The sequence below is a fragment of the Equus przewalskii genome, chromosome 15 (assembly GCF_037783145.1).
Source record: "Equus przewalskii isolate Varuska chromosome 15, EquPr2, whole genome shotgun sequence".
NCBI lineage: Eukaryota > Metazoa > Chordata > Mammalia > Perissodactyla > Equidae > Equus > Equus przewalskii.
Window position 1 is genome coordinate 40,170,632 of NC_091845.1, and position 19,223 is coordinate 40,189,854.

At 45.2% G+C, this 19,223-nt stretch overlaps 2 protein-coding genes across 7 annotated transcripts in view; one reads left to right on the forward strand and one right to left on the reverse strand.

Annotated features, from left to right (window-relative positions):
- Positions 1-19,223, reverse strand: part of LOC103556041 (uncharacterized) — a 134,686-nt gene that overhangs the window by 72,827 nt on the left and 42,636 nt on the right. The gene's annotated exons all lie outside the window — the stretch shown is intronic.
- Positions 9,251-18,458, forward strand: NME6 (NME/NM23 nucleoside diphosphate kinase 6). Of its 6 annotated transcripts, none has more exons than XM_070575461.1 (7): positions 9,295-9,674; positions 12,337-12,433; positions 14,012-14,114; positions 14,675-14,714; positions 15,136-15,296; positions 15,572-15,635; positions 18,125-18,458. In XM_070575461.1, the coding sequence occupies exons 2-7, from the start codon at positions 12,344-12,346 to the stop codon at positions 18,126-18,128; spliced, it is 462 nt and encodes a 153-aa protein (XP_070431562.1). In that variant the 5' UTR covers positions 9,295-9,674; positions 12,337-12,343; the 3' UTR covers positions 18,129-18,458. The 6 variants fall into 6 exon arrangements, with proteins under 6 accessions (XP_008526134.2, XP_070431562.1, XP_070431564.1 ...); XM_070575463.1 differs by having other exon boundaries at positions 9,620-9,731; XM_070575462.1 differs by lacking the exon at positions 9,295-9,674 and adding an exon at positions 9,848-10,174.

The following is a 19,223-nucleotide window of genomic DNA, read 5'->3' on the forward strand; positions in this document are numbered from 1 at the left end:
CTTTATCAGATCATGGGTTTCTTTTTTCTTCTAGCTTCCTATAGGATTCTCATGGGAGAGGAAGACTGTGCCTGCTTCTTGAAGTTTGTTTCATGTTGGAACGCTGCAGGCTTCTGGGATCCTATCTATACAGGGTCTGGAATTCGAGGAAGGAGCTGGCTTCACATAGGTTTCCTGTCTTCTGTTCAGCTGGATTATTAGCTGGTTTTCTGGGTTTCTCCTGGAGTCCTGATGATTGTGCTGGGAAGATTGAGAGATGACAATGCTGGCTGTGGCTCCTATCTCCTGGGTCATAGTGGTTAAACTGCTGAGGTTTCTCTTGCTGTGTCCTAGGGCAGGGGCTTTACTGAGCCACCCATCTCTGTCTGACAGCTTTGCAACTTACTAAAGGCTGCTCTCTTCCATCATGGGGCTGGGATGACTTGCTGACTGAGGCTGCTGTGTTGGGACATAGAGGTCTGGTCACAATGATTAGGACTTTCATTGTTCACCTTCTGACACTTGGAGGAGCTTTGTTCAGGCTTGCTGTTATCCAGCATATCCTGTACTTAGGGTAGTTTTCTGGCTTTCTAGGGGTTCTATTGTCTCATGTTCAGTGCCTGGTGGATTAATTCGCTGGCATTTTCATTGTGTCCTTTGACCTATGCACAGTTTGAGTTGCTGCAACTCTTGTCTGTGGCTCAGGGTAAGGTGAAGTACTGGCTTGTCATCTGTAGAGTCATGATTAATGTCTGGGGTTCCAGGATCAGAGATTACAATTTACAGATTAGGGCAGGATTTGTAAGTTAGAGGATAAATGTCAGAGGCTCAGGATCTAGAAACCAGGTCTAGGCTTAAAGAGTTCTAAGTTTAGGGACTAGGGCTTGGGTTAGGGTTGGAAATTAGTATCAGAGGAGTTAAGGTTAGAGTGGTGGTTAGGGGTCAAAAGGATCCAAGCTAAGGGTCAGATATTTGGGTGGTGTTTAGGGACTTAGGTGGGGTTAGATGTTAGGGCTGGGGCAAGGGCCCAAGATTTAGGACTTGAATTAAGGATCAGGGGTCAGAGTTACAAAGTCAGCTTCAGAAGAAAATGAATCAGGGTGAGAGTCAAAAGAGCTGGGGTTAGGTTACAAGTCAAAAGAGATCACTGTCATTGATGGAGTTAGGGGTCAGGAAATATGATTCAGGGTAAGCAGTTAGGGACTAGGGTTGGGATTTGTCAGGGTTAGGGAGGCCCGGTGAGGGTAATTCACTTTTTCCTTGCTGTGGGCAGATTCTCTAAGCAGATAGAAGGCATCAGGTTCTATGGTCACATTAGCCCCAAACTCCAGGGGATACATGTCAAGATTTCATGCCAACTCTTTCACTGCATGCCCCTTTTGACCATGGCAACACTGGGCCCTGACATTCAAGGGATCCAGAGGGGAGGGATGTGCCAATCTCCCTCTCCCTGCAGGAACTTCCCCATATCTGCAAGTCGGGCTCTTGGGGTCCCCTTCACTTCGCTCAGGGGAATACCTTTTCTCCTCCAAGGCACACTGCACTCTTACTGATTGTGTTCAATAGATTTCTAGTCACACATACATACACATATCCACACATACGGACCTCATACACACATCAGGGAGGAGGCAAATCATGGAGCTGAAGGGTTGCTAGCCAGATTTTGCTCTCTTCATTAGTAAGGACAGAAGAAAGGGCGGGGTAAAGCAACAAAATAGGTGCAAATATTCAGAAGAAAAATAGAGAAGGATAATGCGAAAGAGAATGACGAGAGAGGGTGTTGCTTTAGACAGTGAAATCTAGCCAGGCCTCTGAGGAGGTGACACAATGCTAAGGAGTGAACCAAGCAAATGTTGGGTAGAAGAGCTTTCAGGCAGGGTGAGCACCTCCTCTGGAGGCCTTGACGTGGGAACAAGGTGATGGAATGGCGGGAATGAGAGAAGTGTGGTTTGTGAAGAAGGCACGGAGGTCAGCAAAGGCCAAGTCGTGCATGCTTTTAGGGCCATGGTGAGGAGTCTGGATTTTGTTCTTAGTCGGAAGGGAAAACATGGCAGTGCTCTAGGCAGGGCAGTGATGTGACCTGCTCTATGCATTAAAAAGATCAGTCTGATAGTTGTATGAAAAATAAACCCAGAGGCTAGGAACCGATAACCCATGAAGAGATCAGGCTGGCTTGGGCTGGGAGATGGTGAGAAGCGACTAGATTTAGGATACAGTTGAAGATTAAACTGACAGGTTAGCTAAGGGATTGTTGAGGGGAACGAGGCAAAGAAAGGAACCAAGAATCATGCCTGAGTTTCTGCAAAATCAAATGGCTAATGGCAGGAGTTGAGTTCAGGGGATCAAAAGTTCTGGACATGTTTACAGCAAAAAAAACCACATACTTCATCTGAAAAGTGAGTGTGAAGGTATTTTAAGTGTACTTTATTATTTTTTTAATGGAAAATAGTTGTTTTTGCAGTTGTGAGCAGAGATGGTGATTCAAAGCTAGACAGAAACTTCTATCAGGATTTCTGTTCCCTAAAGTAAATGACATCTCTCAATTAGGGGATTATCCATTCAGTTTGTGAATATTCATGCCATTTCGTCTATTTTAATCTTCCCCCTACCTACTTTGAGGGTAACTATTGTTAAGAATTGTGAAGAGTCTGAGATTTTACACTATCATAAATGTTGATGTAAATCACAAAACTGAATTAGAGATCAGAGAGTTTATTACTCTCAGCAAAAGTAATTATCTAGAATGTCAGGCTATTTGCTCTGGTTCCTTGAGCCCCAAGTCCCACAGGGCAACACAGAGGACCAGATACCAGCTACACACATAGTAGATTCCATTATGAGAGAGGAACCGAGGGTCGAGGGCCCAGATCTTTTGAGTAAGCAACAAACACTGTAGCAAGCAGTAAATAAGCCAGGCTCCCTCCCCTGGGGAACAAGCAGTTATGTGGTAGTTGGTAGTCAGGCCATGGTCACCTTGACCTACTTAGTTGCCTACATGATCCACTACAGACACTCCTCAGTATCAGAAATGGATCAGTCTTGCAGTCTGGAACACTTAGACACGCAGGGATGCTCAGGGCCCACAGCGGACTACGTCTCCTAACGAGTCAAGACGTTAAAACAAAAACATCACTGACTCTCAAATAATTCTCCTATCCTGGGCTCACTCTTTTGGAATTACTGAAAAGCAAATAAAATTTGTTCACCAGATTATTCAAGGTACTATTTATGTAGTGGACTCACCTGTTAAACTGAGCAGCATGCCAACAAGTAATTTTAGTTTTGTTACTTTGTATTTTAAATATGCTAAGTGTGAATTAATTCTAGAGCTACATTAATATCATCCTGAAGCTATATGGTGAGATATCAAATAGAAAACCTATAAACATAAAAATAAAACTCCTAGCATGTTTTATATAACGATGAATCTCCCTCACCCCCATGGTGCAATCTGAGCACTGTGCTGCGCATCATCTTGGCGATATGTAATCTGACACAGAAGTCCTGCTGACAGTACACATTTTGTGCCAAATTCAGAATATAACCATAAGGCTACTCAGAAGGACCTGACTGCACAGTAAGTAATCAACTTTTGTGATAGATAACAGCATTTGTTTCTACCACAGATTCTGCTCTTGTCACACTGAACTCCTCTAACTTGGTCAAAAGTTGATAAAATTTTCCACTTTATAAATACAAAAAATTTGAGCAAATAAACTGATATTTCCTGTCTGCCTCTGAAGAGGGAATTAATAAATAAGATTAGGAGGTATCTTAAAATCTAATGGAATAAGATCTTATCCTGTCTTTTAGAAACAATATTGCTGTAAGTGCTTATATATACACATGAGTAGGGGGAATTTAAGACATACATACACACACACACACACACATATATTTATGTACAGGCATATCTCATTTCATCGTGCTTCACGGTTTTTGCAAATTGAAGGTTTGTGGCAACCCTGTGTTGAGCAAGTCTACTGGCACCATTTTTAGAAAAAGGAGGACACAAACATGCCTAGATACATCAGTATCTCTCCTTTGATAAGGTGGGGACACTTAGGCACAATCAGTCAGTCTTAGAACTTCATTGGAAAGGACTATTTCAGGTCATCTTAATCACAAATACCATTCTTAACCTCTTGGACATATAACCACGAATATAAGCTTTCCAGTTTAAACATGCAGTCCCACTGATGATCTAACTTTGAGGCTCACTAAGGGGCCTCCAGGAGCAGATGACTTGTAGAAGCAGACAGTTTGCTTGTGATATTTTACCAGTCAAGAAGATAATACTATTTGTAGACAGCTTCCTCCATTATATTTTATTTGTCTCTTTCTCCTTTTCTTTCCTCTTTAATTTTTTCTTTTTGTGCTTCACTGCCAATTTCCAACTGCTAAATTTATTATCTAGCTTTTCCAAGTATTTAAAACAACACCCTCAGTTACTCTCATCTTACTGAGAGACCAACACAGTTACTTATCAAAAAGGATCAAAGATATTGGATTTCACTGATTTGTACAAAAACGTTTTACCTTGGCTAGGTGAGTCATAACTGAATGGTGATTCGAATAGCAAACTAAGGCATTTCTAGTCTTGGAGGCTTTACAGACTACCATAAATTCATTGGCTAGGACAGTCTTCAACTAGATAGTGACCTGCCAAAATGGGGTCTGTGCAATTGCTGGCACATTTTTTATACTAGAGTTTACGATACGGAGAAGTAAAACAATCAATCAATCAATCGAGAAGGAAAGCCACTTCAGTAGTTAAACTTGACTAAGCTAATCCTTGGGACTTATTCTCCTGATTAAACAGGCCAGTGAGTAAGTCGGATATGAAACGGGTTCCAAATATTTTTAATAGTATCTGGGATTCCCTTGCTCTTTTTGCCATCCTCTGGGTCCAAATATTGCTACACAGCCACTGCCTCCAAACAACATTCAACTCATGTTACTGCCTTGGAAGGAGACTGAAGCCCTCAAAGCCAATGTGGATTAGAGGTGATCCTGATTAAAAGGGAGAAGTTCAGAAATTCTGATAAGAGAAATAGTACAAACCTGGCATATCTATGATGAAGGTGCTTACAAAGGATATTGATAGGCATTATTTATCCAGAGACAGCCTGAACATACACCTCACTAAACTCCTAAGGTCTTCCGGAGAATTCATAACCAAGTGAAGTTGTATTAATAATCCATCCAGTTGTCCCAGGGCAGAATACTCTAACTGGCTTCTTTGTTGGCTGCCAGTTAATCAGCAGCTTACCCATACAAAACAAAAGCCACAGTTTTCAAGCTATCTGCAGTCTTTCCTTCTTCCATCTCTAGTTTTTCTCTTATATAAATCCTGTTTCTACTTTTGCTAGATTAAATCAATCAATTATTGTTCTCTCTTGTATACAAGTAAAAGTTTTAAAATTATTCTTTGACAAGGGAAGGACTGGTCTTTGGCCCTCTCTGTTTTCTCTCTGCATTCTCTCCCACGGCCAGCTCTTCACTGACATTTCCGACCACCACTACTTTGACACCTCCCAACCTAAGCTTATCCAACACACTAGTTCTGCTTGAATATCCTATCACCACTCCACATTTACCACATCCCAAACTGAAATCATTTTCTTCTTTAAGCCAACTTCTTAACCAATTCCCAAACACACAAGTTGAAACCAAAGAGTTATTTTCAACTCTAATTATTAGAGAGTAAATGCTTCTCGGCCTAATCCTCTGGGTCCACAAGAAAGGATTTCCCGTAAACACTCCTGGCCTCTTGCTGTACCTCTCCCCTCTTGGCTGAAGCTTCAGGAACAGAGAGCCAGGCAAGTGTAGCTCGGCCTCTTCTTGTCTCCCTTATTTTGGGAACCAGGTGCCCAAAGGTTCTGCTGCTCTGCGCTGGAAGTTTTACAAGAGTAGGCTCTGCCCTTTGGCAGGGGTGGAGGGATGAGCTTTATTCAAAAGAATGTTAGCATCTGATGATTTGGCAGAGAACATAAAAAAGAGAGACCAGGTGAGGAATGTGGGATCACAAGTAAGCTGAGGCTACGACAGGACCAGTACTTGAAGCATTTCAAGCACTTTTCAAGTTGGCCATGTTGAATGTTGGCCACTTTGTTCACAAGCAAGTGTTTTTATAAATCTGATTTTATACACAGGCAGGGATGAGTAAGTACCTTAGCCAAATGCTGGTCACATGGTTCAGCAAAGGCACTGTCCTTATGCATGCACTATGATTTTAGCATGGAAGGGCTAAGGTCTGGGCCTTAGAGCTCAGCCAATTACAATCTGACCCTTAACTATATCAACACTGGCCTTGGCCTTAACACTTGCCTTCCCTGTGGGGCATCTGCAGACCCTAAGCAGCAGAGGGATCAGTGACCAGGCCCTGCTGAGGCAGAGATTTGACTGTAGGGAAGTCTTTCCCTATACAAGACTTTTAGATATCAGGAGCAAAACAATTATTTGGTCCTTGACTATGTTTTTTAGCTAATTCTGCAGGCTAGGGGCTTTAAATTGAAATTAAGTTCCACATATACTCAGGAACACAAGTGTGTAAGCTCTGACTTTAAATTGTTAGGCCTAGCCTAGCAGCTGGCATGGAAAGGCTGTCCAAATTTCATCCCTTATGTTGTTCTGAGCTAGACCTAAGGCCAAAGGACAAAGCTGGAGGAACTCATGCATTTTTTTCTACGTGGTTTAAGGGTCACTCCCCGCCTGCTGGTCTGTTTGTAACTCTACCCATGGTTTCATAGTTCTGAGATATACAACACTGCTTCAATGGTAAAAAGGTGGAGGTTTTATTTATAACAAAAAAGAAACAGTGCTTATTACAAATAAAATATGCCATCTTCTTAGACTGAAGTAGAAAAAACACTCAATGAAATTACCACAGCCACAAAGGTTAAGAAGGTAACGAGAAAAGCCTGTGCCTGGAACACTGTCTTGGGGAATCACACATGTTCAAGAAGTCCCGGAAGAAAAGCAGAGCTTTAGAAACCTGCTCCATCAGATTAGGAGTAGTGCAAGAACAGAAACAAAGGAAGGAGGATTTTCTCAAGAGAAAGTCGGTATCTTGGAAAACAACTGAGAGACAAACCTCCACGGCACGACCCCACAGGCTCATTTCCTCCCTACTTCCTGTAGCCTGGCAAAGAGTTGTCTCTGTGGTCTTCCTTCTCTCCAATAATAAAATGTTAGAAACTCAATGAGCCTCCTAGGAAAGAGTAGGGGAAAAGTAGAGAGAAAAATGCCAAAAGAGAAGTGTCTGAAAGAAATGCTATTCCTCACCTGATATATCCAGAAGCTGAGGGCAGTACCTTGAGGAACATATGGCACTGGTCTTGATTCTCACTGGGTCTCTGGGGGAACAAACTTTAGAAGCAAGAACAGCAGCTTCAGCTAAAAAACCTGCTGAGAGTGATTTCGAACTGAAACGTGTTGGGTACAGGACCCTCCTCCCCCTCCTCCAGGAGGCAGGTGTCCTGGCCCTGAGCACCTCCAGGGCAGAAGGCAGTGGCCACTGAGGACTGCTCACAGGGGGCTGGGAGGCTGTCATTAGAGCCACCCTCAATGCAGCCCTTGGGTGCCAGAAACACAGGACCCAAAAGAAAATGGTATTAAGAAATATGAACATGCTGGATGAAAAAAGTTATCTTAAAGAAGACCTTGTTGGGGCTGCCATATTGTAAATTAACACTGCAAGAAGCCAGCATCATCTTAAATACCACTATGCAGAGACAAGATTAGACACAGGTAGATCCCCTTAGGATACAATGAACACAGGTCGTAACTAACCTCTTAACGGTGATTCTCCCAATTGAGTTTAGACTCACAAATTGGAGACTGAATAACTGGTATAGAATTACTGGAGTCCCAGCAAACCTGAATGAAGACTTTTTCTGCCTATTCTCTTTCCCTCAAATATCACTGAGTATTGGAGTCTTCTGACTGGTTTCTAGCACAAAATCTTGCCTGGTATCTGCTAGGGGCTGGGGATTGACTTTCTTTCTAAATATTGTGAGTGTTGGGCAATGCTATGATAATTTTATATGTCGTGTTAAATATTTAGATTTTTTTTGTTGCTGCTGTTGTTTTAAGTGAGATTTATAAGGGACCTGGCATTGAACCTGGGTAGCACAGAGTTAGAAGGCAGGTGCATTTGGCTCTCACACTAAATTATATTCTCCAGTAGCTCCATTAATATTAATTAAGCTGACATTTGGTCTCCACCTGCCTGCCATTCCTCTATTTCTGTTGGTTCTGAGCCCAAGTTCAGAAAAAGGTTGTTATTTATTGGGTCTTCCCCTAAAAGCACATTTGCCCTTACTTTCATTATATAGGCTTGTTGCTGAGGATGGTCAAAACAACTATAAAATACGGAACTAAAGCCTTCTGCAGTGTGTGTGTGTGTAATACAGAGAAGTGGACAGAAAGGTGAATTAATAACCATGGTCTAAAAATCAGCAAAGTCCCTATAGTGAAAAGGTATATTAACGAAGATAAAGGTAGAAAACAAAACTTGACATGGTGCATTTGGAAAATAAGACTAAAACCAGATGTCTGGTCAGTGGCACATGGTAAGTTCACTCTCATCCTGTGAAGGCAGAAATGGACATTGCCTCCACCAGGTGAGAAATGGACTTTCCTAAAGACACCTGTGGAAACAAGCTGCCGGAACCACAGACCCTCCTTCCAACGTTCCAGAAGTGCAACACCTGTATATACAGGCACTAGAATCAGTTAAAAAATAATAATAAATATTTAAATTGATGACAACTACCCCTTTTTACTCGTCTCAAATTCGGTGATTCCCTCCAAGAAAAAATTGTACCACCCTTATTTAAGCTGCCACACTGCCCCCTCTCCATACCCATTGTCATCACCCTCTCCATGCATTAGACTGCACACTAAAAATACCCTCCGTTCTCATCTCATCACCCGGGACTGCTTCAATAGACTCCAGGAGAACCCACCGCAAATTCCTTAGCGAAATGTTCAAGTTTCCCTCGTGCCCTACATACGCCTGCACTCCAGCCAAGAACCCTCCCTCACCACCTCCATATTAGCTCTGCTCCTACATGACTACATATCGTTCAGAAGTCAAGAGACTTTCAACGGCCGCTCACACAAGTTCTTCGCCCACCGCGTACCTCCGACATATACTGGGCACCGGCCAGGCACTACCCTAGACAAAGAATATAAGAGAGAATGTAGTCGGACAAGGTCCATTCCGGAGGCCCCGCGGGCGGGCAGTGCCCACTGCCAGGCTGCCACCCTGAAACGCCCATCCCGTCCTCTCGGCGCCCCGCCTCCCCGCGCAGGGCCGCGCCGGAACGCCCGCCTGGCCCTCCCTCCCGCCTGAGGGCGCCCAAGCAGGGCTCGGACGGGCAGTTTCCGCCCGAAACCGCTTCATCCTCTCATCTGGTCCGAAGCAAATGCCGGAGAGAGACAAGAGCCGCCGGCAGGTCGGCCCTTCTGCTGCCGGCTGCCCCCGCCTCAAACCTCGGCCAATCCGACACCGTGACGGGCCCCACGATTCACACGTCACCTCTCTCTGCGTCCAGCAAGTCCCGCAGACTCACAGCAAGGACCCAAGGAGGGCTGCCCGGCCCACCGCCTGAAGGACCCCGCTTCGGCCGCACAGGCTGCCTATCACGCTGCCTGGTGGTCGGGCACAGCGGCACGAGGACCAGGTGAATCCGTACCCGAACTCCAGCTGGATGTGGGCTCCAAATAGCCCAGAATCTGGGGTGGGCTTAGGCCCCCGTACAATGAGCAGGGGTCGCGCGGCTGCAGTCCTGGAGAAATGGAGAGGCAGAGGGGGAGGGGGCGGTGTCAACAGCTGAGGCTGTGAGCCTGGGGGAGTGGAGGGCGGGGCCTCAGATGTGGTGGGGCGGAGGCGGAGTTGAGGTGCCGGGTCCCCGCCGCGCCTGGGAGTACTAGATGCTTGACCTTCGCCCTCCTCGAAGCAGAGGAGGTGGCGCCTTAGTGTGGGGGCAAATGTCCAGGCAACTTCTAGATTTTCTAATTCTCTGATGGAGTGACCTTTAAGTTGAGCAAGTTGCTGCTCAACCTGTCAACGTTTGTTGTAAACCAAGAGCCAAGACAGCCGGAACTTAGCTGGCATTAGGAAAGGAACCAGGTCCTCTCCTGGAGAGCCCCTAGCAGCCTGGCCTTGGAATAGCTGGATCAGGTTCGTTCATTAATTCATTCAACAAATACTGTTGAGAGTTAGCTATGTGCTAGGCACTCTGCGTAGAATACTGAGGATAGGATGGTGAGCAAAACAGATCCCAGCTTTCATAGAGCTAACGTTCTGGTGGGGAAGACATACCTGAAAAACATGCAAGAAGCCATGAGAAATAACAGGGAAAGTCAGCTAAATCCTAGTGGGTGAGTAGGAGGTAACCAGAGGAAGTAAATTCTGGACTGTAAACTTCTCAGGCAAAGGCTGTTAGGCCTGGAAGTCTTGGAGCTGTAAGGCCATGAGCCTGGAGCAAAAGAAAGTTAAGGAGTGTGGGGTTCCAGATGAGGCTAGAGAGGTACACAGGGATCAGATCATGCAAAGCCTAATAGGCACGATAAGGATTTGCCGTTTTATCATAAAAGCAGGGTACACTTTAAAGGGTTAAGGAGGGGAATGATATGATTAGATTTGCATTTTTAGTTCACTCTGGCTGCTGTGTGGAGAACAGATTGTAGAGGGTGGCAAGAGTAGAAACTGGGAGACCATTGAGGAAGCTGTTGCAGAATTCAGGGAGGATATGTTGGACTGGGGTGGTGGCAGTTGAGAGGGAGAGAATTGTATGGGTTTGAGATATATTGGTTACATAAAATTGGCAAAACTTGGTGATATGGAGGGTGAGGGAGAGGAGGTGTCAAGGATGTCTCTCCCTAGATGTATGGTGAAGATTCCACTTACTTTTGGATGCCTCACCACCTGGGATACTAGGGAGAGTAGGTTGGCTGATCTTGTACTGGTTAGACTGGCCTTAGTTTTGTGGTTTGAGTGACGTATCAAGCTGAAAGCTGTAGAAAGGACAAAAGTAGATGAGACCTTGGCATAGTTTTTTTGGTTTGGGCCAGACCCTAGCACTGCCTTTAATGTGATTGTCAGGCTGCTTTTGGACTAAGAGAAATGAGTGTTGTCCATACTCACTCCCTGTGTATGTTCATGGAAGCCTTCTCTGCTTTTGATGGCAAATTTAGGGGTTCCACCAGATAATCTTTTGAGGCCTAGTACTTAGTCCTGCAGAAATGATCAATTTCTCACATGTAAATAGAATTTTACAGTTGAAAGACACTCTGTCTAGTTTATAAAATGCTTTTCTGTTCTTTGTATCATTTCCACAATTATATATTGAGCTCTTACACTATACTAGACACTAGAAATAGAATGATGAATGGAATCAGACTGTACAGGTTTGGCGCCAGCCTCATGGGCGAGTGATTAAGTGCACGTTCTCCACTTGGGTGGCTGGGGTTTGCAGGTTCCGATTCTGGGTGCAGACCTACACCACTCGTCAGCCATGCTGTGGTTGCAACCCACATACAAAATAGAGGAAGATTGGCACAGATGTTAGCTCAGGGCAAATCTTCCTCAGCAAACAAAAACAAAAACAAAACAAAGACTATATAGGTTTATTTGGTCAATAAAATTGACCAAGCACCGTTGTGCCAGGCACTGTTTCAGCTGCTTCAGATACAAAATGGTTACAACTAGTCCTTGACCTTGGAGTTGCATGTCTACAAGCCTTGCCATTGAGGACAGCTAAGTATTTTTTGGGGGGGCAGAGGAGATCCTGATCTATCTGTAAGCTTAGATGGTTTGTATCCAGCAGACTTTTTTGGGCATCTTAGCAACATCCCAATTCTTGTCTATCCAGTCTTCTAATTCTAGAATTAATGGGAAAACACTGTGGGAAAGAGGGCCTTGTGAGTAGAAACAGTTCTTTTACCCTTTTGGCCATGCTGTTTAGGAATATAAATGGTAAACCCTCTGTAAAACACAAAGGAAAGTTAGGAAGGGAAGGGAATGTTGGCAGAGACACGTTGTGTTTAAACTTGAATTTCTCCTGAGTGGAGAACTCCTTTGTAGGCTTACAGTTCCACAAACCAGATTATGTATACCATAGGGCAACTTAACGCCCACTCTACCACTGCCTTCCCTCAGTCCCATGAGACCAAATGGGCAGTTAAATACAAATAAGGTATACAGCCTTACTATGTAACTGTTCTGCCTTGTGAGTGGTAGGAGTGAGAGCACCGGTTGGTACGCAGTGCTACATGGCTCCAGAGTAGGAAGGGTGGGGAGTGCAGCACTGATGGGTTCCTAATCCAGCTCTTTGATGGCAGGAGTAAGATGACTTCTATCTTGCGAAGCCCTCAGGCTCTCCAGCTCACTCTGGCCCTGATCAAGCCTGATGCAGTTGCTCACCCACTGATTCTGGAGGTAAGAATGCATCCTAGGCCTCTGCTGTCTGTCCAGGGCATTGCTTCTGTTTCAGATGCCATAGAGCCACTTGTGAAGACTGACAGCACAGTGCTGTGCTAGCTGCTGTGGAGGCAAAGCTAGGAGCCATGGACTCTGACGCTAAGGAGACTAAAAATGTATTGGAGAATTAGGGCAGGTGTAAAATATAAGAAAGGATCCAATATAATAACTAGAAGAACCAAACCTTAAGACAATGTATGGTATATTAGTTTGCTACATAGCAAATTACCACAAATTTAGCAGCTTAACACAATACTCATGTATTATCTTACAATTCTAGAATTCAGAGGTCCAGTAAGCTTGGCTGGGTTCCCTCCTTAGGGTCTCACAAGGCCAAAGTCAAGGTATCGGCTGATGGGGCCCTTATCTGGAGGGTCTGGGGAAGAAGACACTTCCAAACTCATTCAGGTCGTTGGAAGGTTCCTCTGGTTATAGGACTGAGCTCCCCATATCCTTGCTGGCCTTCAGGCAAGGACTACCCTCAGTTTTGAGAGACCACTCACATTCCTCATCACATGGCCCACTCCATCTTCAAGACAGTAACAGTGTGTCGAATGCTTCTCATGCTTTCAATCTCTCTGACTTCTTTAGCCCCAGCCAGATAAAACTCTGCCTTTAAAGAGCTCACGTGATTAATTAGGTCCATCTGGATAATCTCCCTTTTGATTAAAGCAAAGTCAACTGATAGTAACCTTAATTACACCTGCAAAATCCGTTTTGCCAGGTAATGTAACATAATCATATTGCATCATGTTCACAGTCCTGGAGATTCGGGTGCAGAATGTTGGTGCGGCTGGGTGAGGGTCATTATTGGATTCTGCCGACAATAGTTTGATAAGTAGTAGCTGAGCAGCGCTGTTAAAATACTGTGGTGCAGGGGAAAACCAGAGCAGTCAGGGTGGTGGCCTGCGAGTGTTGGGACTTGGCCAGACCTCAGAGGAAGGGTGGACTTCAGTTAGTGCACAGGAGGAGGGCGGGTGTCCCACAGAAGGGAGATGCTGAGGCAGGAAAGTGTCTGGTGGGTCTGAGGGCCGCAGGTGGGCCGGGTTGATGGGACTGGAGAATTGGAAGTGGTGGAGAGCAAGGGAAGTACAGCCTTGAGCACTGGGCCAACATGGTTGTACCTCACTCCATGAATAATAGCAACCACTCAAAGCTTCTGACCAGAATGTGACATATAAATTACGGGGTTTTTAATCTATCAAGTCTGATGGTTTGGAGAGAGTGAGAGACACTCAAGGCAGGATCACTATCAAGAGACTTTTATGATGGTCTGAGTGGTGGGTCCTGTGGGCTTAAGCTCAAGGGGCTGTAGGAATGGAGGGGCAGGGATAGCACTTCCTGTCCTCCGCCACCTAAGGCTCATGCTCTGGCTATGTGACTCAGGTCTTTACCTCACCCCACCTTCTTTCTCTTCTGACCCACCAACAGGACAGACCCTCAAGTCCTGGACTCTCATGGGTCTTCCTGGTTCTTTTGGTCAGCCTCAAATGGTCCCTTTGACTGATTTTTGTCTTTGGGGTGGTATTTATCCAGGCTGTTCATCAGCAGATTCTGAGCAACAAGTTCCTTATTGTACGAATGAGAGAACTTCTGTGGAGAAAAGAAGATTGCCAGAAGTTTTACCAAGAACATGAAGGTAGGATCAACAGTCCTCTGAATGAGAGGCATCTCTATGCAGGAGGTGTGCAAGAGAGATTTTACCTGGACACACATGGCAGGCTCTCTGACCTACCAACTGTAAAATTTCAGCCAGTCTTCTAAAGTCTTGGTTTGTACACAAACTTTTCATGATTATAAATCTTTTTTTAAATAGTTTTTCTAGGAGGATTCCACCTCATAGTCACAACCAGAAACTTAGTTTTATGTCCTGATAATATCAGAGTTAGCTGTCAGTGAATGTTTACTCTGTCAGACGTTGGCCTGAGGCTCATGATTTCATTTAATTCTCCCAACAGCCCTGTGAGGTAGGTATTGTTATGTCCTCAGTACACAGATTAGGAGACTCAGGGAAGGTGATGACTTACCTGAAAGTGCACAAGTTGTAGGTGGCAGAGCCTGGTTTCAGACTCAGGTATGTCAGACTCCAAGGTTCTTGTTCTTTTCTCTAAAACAGTTTATTATTCCAAGTAAGGAGGCAGAAGTACAAAAAGTTTTCTTGGACACCAGTGTCTTGATGAAGGTACTCTCTCTTTGCAGGGCGTTTTTTCTATCAGCGGCTGGTGGAGTTCATGGCCAGGTACTTGCAATTTGGTTCCGGCATCTTTATCCACTGGGACCTAGCTCTCCTGCCCTGTGCATAGATTTGTTAATTTCATTTCCAGTCTTTAAAGTTGTAATCAGTGTCAGGTGGCTGAAGAAACATGGACTTAGGGCTCTGACTGAGCCAACACTGACCTGGGGGCTACCTGTCCCGTGCTGGTTACTGGTCCGGTGGGTGTAGAAGACTATTGTTGAATGCCACCTATCAACTCTGCTGATCTCTGTGGCCTTTCTTGTACATCAGCAGTGGCCCTCTATCACCTTCTATTTGAAGCAGCATTGGTACTTAGCCAGAAAGCAGGGAAACTCAGGATGTACACGTGCTTTTATTGGTGCTCACAGCATGCCTTCCTAGACCAGATAGCCAGATTCCTGACATGTGCTCCTTTTGTTCACAGTGGGCCAATCCGAGCCTACATCCTCGCCCACAAGGATGCCATCCAGTTCTGGAGGACACTGATGGGACCCACCAGAGTGTTTCAAGCACGCCACGTGGCCCCGGATTCAATTCGTGGGAGTTTCGGCCTCACCGACACCCGCAACACGACCCATGGCTCTGGTGAGTTTACCTCCAGTGTCCGCGGCCACAAATAAGGGAGAATGGTTTGGGGTTGGTGGGTAGGCCACATGGTGGGGTTCAGAGCCAGGTCCCCCCAGTGAACTTTCTTCTCAATTGTGTTTCTGGCCCTTTGTGGCCTTCTCAGTAGATGTGGCCCAGGACTGAGGAGCAGCAAGGAGAAGTAGAGGCTCAGGTTTCTGAAACTGATTACTACTGTCTCTTGCCTCCATCCTGCACCTCCGAGAACCCCTTCTCTTTCTTACTTCTCCTTACAGACTCTGTGGTTTCAGCCAGTAGAGAGATTGCAGCCTTCTTCCCTGACTTCAGTGAACAGCGCTGGTACGAGGAAGAGGAGCCCCAGCTGCGCTGTGGCCTTGTGTGCTACAGTCCAGAGGGGGGCATCCACTATGCACCCGGAACAGGAGGCCTAGGACCAGCCTGATAGAGGCCTGTCAGTCTGTGAAGACTGCTGGCATTACCCAGCCTTTTCTCAGAGACCTCTGGTCCAGAGCATTCTCCTAGGACCAGGGAGCCCTGGGGCTTATGGTGCCATCTCTGTTGGGCACTGCCACCTGCCTGAGGGCCTAGCTCCTCACTCTAGAATCAGCTCTCTGTCTACCTCTTCTCTGAATGTTCATGAGTGGTTCAGAGGAATGATGGCGCCTCTTTTTTCTGAGAACTATTCATCCTTTTTCAAGGTGGAGCTTCCCTGAAAAATGCAGTGACTCTGTATAAGCAGCATTTGGCCTATCTTCTTCAATAAAAGTCAGTGTTCTACTGAATCCTCAAGGCTGGGAGCACTACCCTAGGTGCTCTCTCTCTATCCTTAACTGGAATAATTAAACCTGTCCTGAAGCTAAGTTTCTGGTTTATGCTAACTGAAGAGAGAATTGTGTAGAAATCTCCCAGGAGGTTCACACACACAGAGTATGCAGCTTATGTAATGCATAAAGGCACCCAGCAACGGAGCTGAGTGTGGGTTTAAATCTATGCTGTGCACCTGGCACAGGGCTGCATCCTGGAGGAAGGAGCACCTTTTATTTGAACAAAGGTGTGTCTAGGGGCCCGCCCTGTGGCCAAGTGGTTAAGTTTGCGTGCTCCATTTCGGTGGCCCAGGGTTTCACTGGTTTGGATCCTGGGCGCAGACATGGCACCATTCATCAAGCCATGCTGAGGCAGCGTCCCATGTAGCAAAACCAGAAGGACCTACAACTAGAATGTACAACTGTGTACTGGGGGGGGCTTTGGGGAGAAAAAAAAAGATTGGCAACAGATGTTAGCTCAGGTGCCAATCTTTAAAAAAAAAAAAAAAAAGCTGTGTCTGCCCCTAGATTTTTTATGACTCACTTTTTTTCTGATTTGCGCAAAGCCACTAAAGGTAGCCGTGTCTCTGATGTAGGTGAGGATGACAGTTATCTATTGCTGCATTATGAATCACCTCAAAATTTAGTGGCTTAAAACAATAATGATTTATTTTTGTGTGTCTGTGAATTGGCTGGGTGATTCTGCTGATCTCACTTGGACTTGTTCATGTGGCTGCATTCGGCAGGTGAGTCCAACATGGTCTTTCATCCTGAGCTTCTTCATAGCACAGTTGTTTCAGGGTTCCAAGACAGCAGTCCCTATTCACAAGCTTATTAAGCTTCTGCTTGTGTCATATTTGCTAATATCCCATTGGCCAAAGCAAGTCACATGGCCAAGCCCAGAGTCCATGTGGGAAGGGACTGCATAAGGCCATGGATACTGAGAGGTGTGACTCTTTGGAGACCATTATCAAGACAATCTACCACACTGGGAGTAGTGGGGAGCTTTGAATTTATATAGAATTTATGAAAACAAATATTTGCACAATCCAACAAAGGAGATGAAGAAATAGCCAGAAAATGAAGGAAAAAAACAAAGGTGTGTGGATCAGGAAAGTCAAGACAAGAGTGTTTCTGGAGAATGAAGCAATGTTGAATGCTGTTGAGAAGTCCAGGATGGTGAAGCCTTTAACATACTCCCTAGATGTGGCAGCATGGAAGTCACTGTGCCCTTGGCAAGAGCAGCGCCTCTCTAGTGGCAAAGAGGTTACCTTGTATGGAAGATAGCAGGCTGAAGCATTTATACTGTCGTACTACCTTTGGGTTTAGAGTGAGATGTCTAGGAGTCTTAGAGGATCTTCTTACATCTAAATCTATAAAGGTATCTGCATATGCTCCCATCTTCTCATATCCTTCTGTTACAACATAGGAAGAGAACTGCTTCCCATCCAGCCAGTCCTTCCATGTGTGCTCTGAATCCCATCTCCTTGCTCTTTTGGTTATCTAGTCTCTAATGCGCTGTTACCTTTCTCCACTGAGTCCTTCTCCTTTGAATTCAGACATGTTTTGGTGTCTCCCATCTTTCAAAATCCTTTTAAGCCATCTTCCCCCTTCAGCTACCTCTGTTTCTTCATCTCCGCACAGCCAAACCCACATCAGTTGTCTACACTGACAGGCTCATCCCCATTTTCTTAGCAGCCCACTCCAATGTGGCTTGCATACTTACCACTCCAGAGGAGACTGATTTCTTCATGCTTTTATCACTGTTGCCCAGCAAAGTGCCAGACAGAGGTATCATTGCCTTGTGAATAGTAATAGACCATCCATACCCTGGTCTGTGACATCACTTAGAATACCTTTATCTCTAAATTCTTTAAGTCCTACTTTTAAGTCATAGTCTTCTACATCTCTCTCCTGTCTTCTAAACCTAGACCATTCACTCATCTACTCTCCTAGGTAACTTTTTCATTTATTATTCTCTCTTTTCAAACCTCCAACACCTCTTCCTCCTTCCTCACTCTCCAGCTAGCTGTTGACCTTGCTGCTGCTTTCAGGAAGACAATGGAAACAGCCAGAAGAGAAGCTCCTCAGACTCCCGCGACCACACTGAGCACCTACCTGCATCTGTGCTCACTACTCTGCTTCCTTCTTGTTAGGATGAACCATGGATAAACCTTCCAAGCTCCTCTTTAAAGCCACCTTCTTTTTGTGCAGGAGATCCTATCTCCTCCCACCTACTCAAGGCATTGCTCCAGCAGTTATTTCCTCTCTCTCCTGTATCATCAGGAGATGGATCTTACAAACATGCTGTAGTTCCTCTCATTAAAAAAAATAAAAGCAAACGTTTGTTGACACCACATCTTCTTGCCATTATCCCATTTCTCTGCTCACCTTTACAGCAAAACTCTCGAAAGAGTAGCCTAAGATAGCAGTGACTAGTGAGTCTAGACAAAATGGTGTAGACCTATTTATCTCTGCTTCTCCCTGCTAAGTACAACTATAAACCTGAAAATAATTCAAGAGACAGTCAAAGAGAACTCTGAAAGGTTCTCTGAAGGAAAACATGACTGGAGGAACAACACAGCAGCAGGGCATCTTAAGTCTCCCCATACAACAGAATAAGGCGATTCAGGCTAAGTATTTCCCAAATCCTAAGCCAGCAACAGATGGCAGCCCACGTAGCCTATTCCTCCCCACAACTGAACAAACTAAACAAAGTACAGCTGAAAACACCAGGTAAACTGACAAAGGAGATTGATCAGGAGCCCTAGCTATCAATGAACAGCCAGGGGAAGCCCTCTCCTTGCCAGCTGGGTCTGAGGCTCCCCTCCCCCATGGAGAGATACTAAGGTGGTGGAGTAGTACCCACAAGAGAGACAAAAACAAGTGCCCCACGTCCAACTTCGGTGACCAAGGTTAGACATCCAGGTCAAAGTCAAAGGTATAGTTCCACGATCCAAGTCAATTCCATGTCTGAGTTCAATGCCCAGGGCAAGTTGAATTCCAAACCAAGGTTCCAGACTAAGATCCAGGTCCCCCATTCTAGGTCTAGAATTCAGGTCCAGATCAACATTCCAGGTCCAAGGTCATGTCCTGATGTAGGTGTGATGTCTAAGTCTGAGGT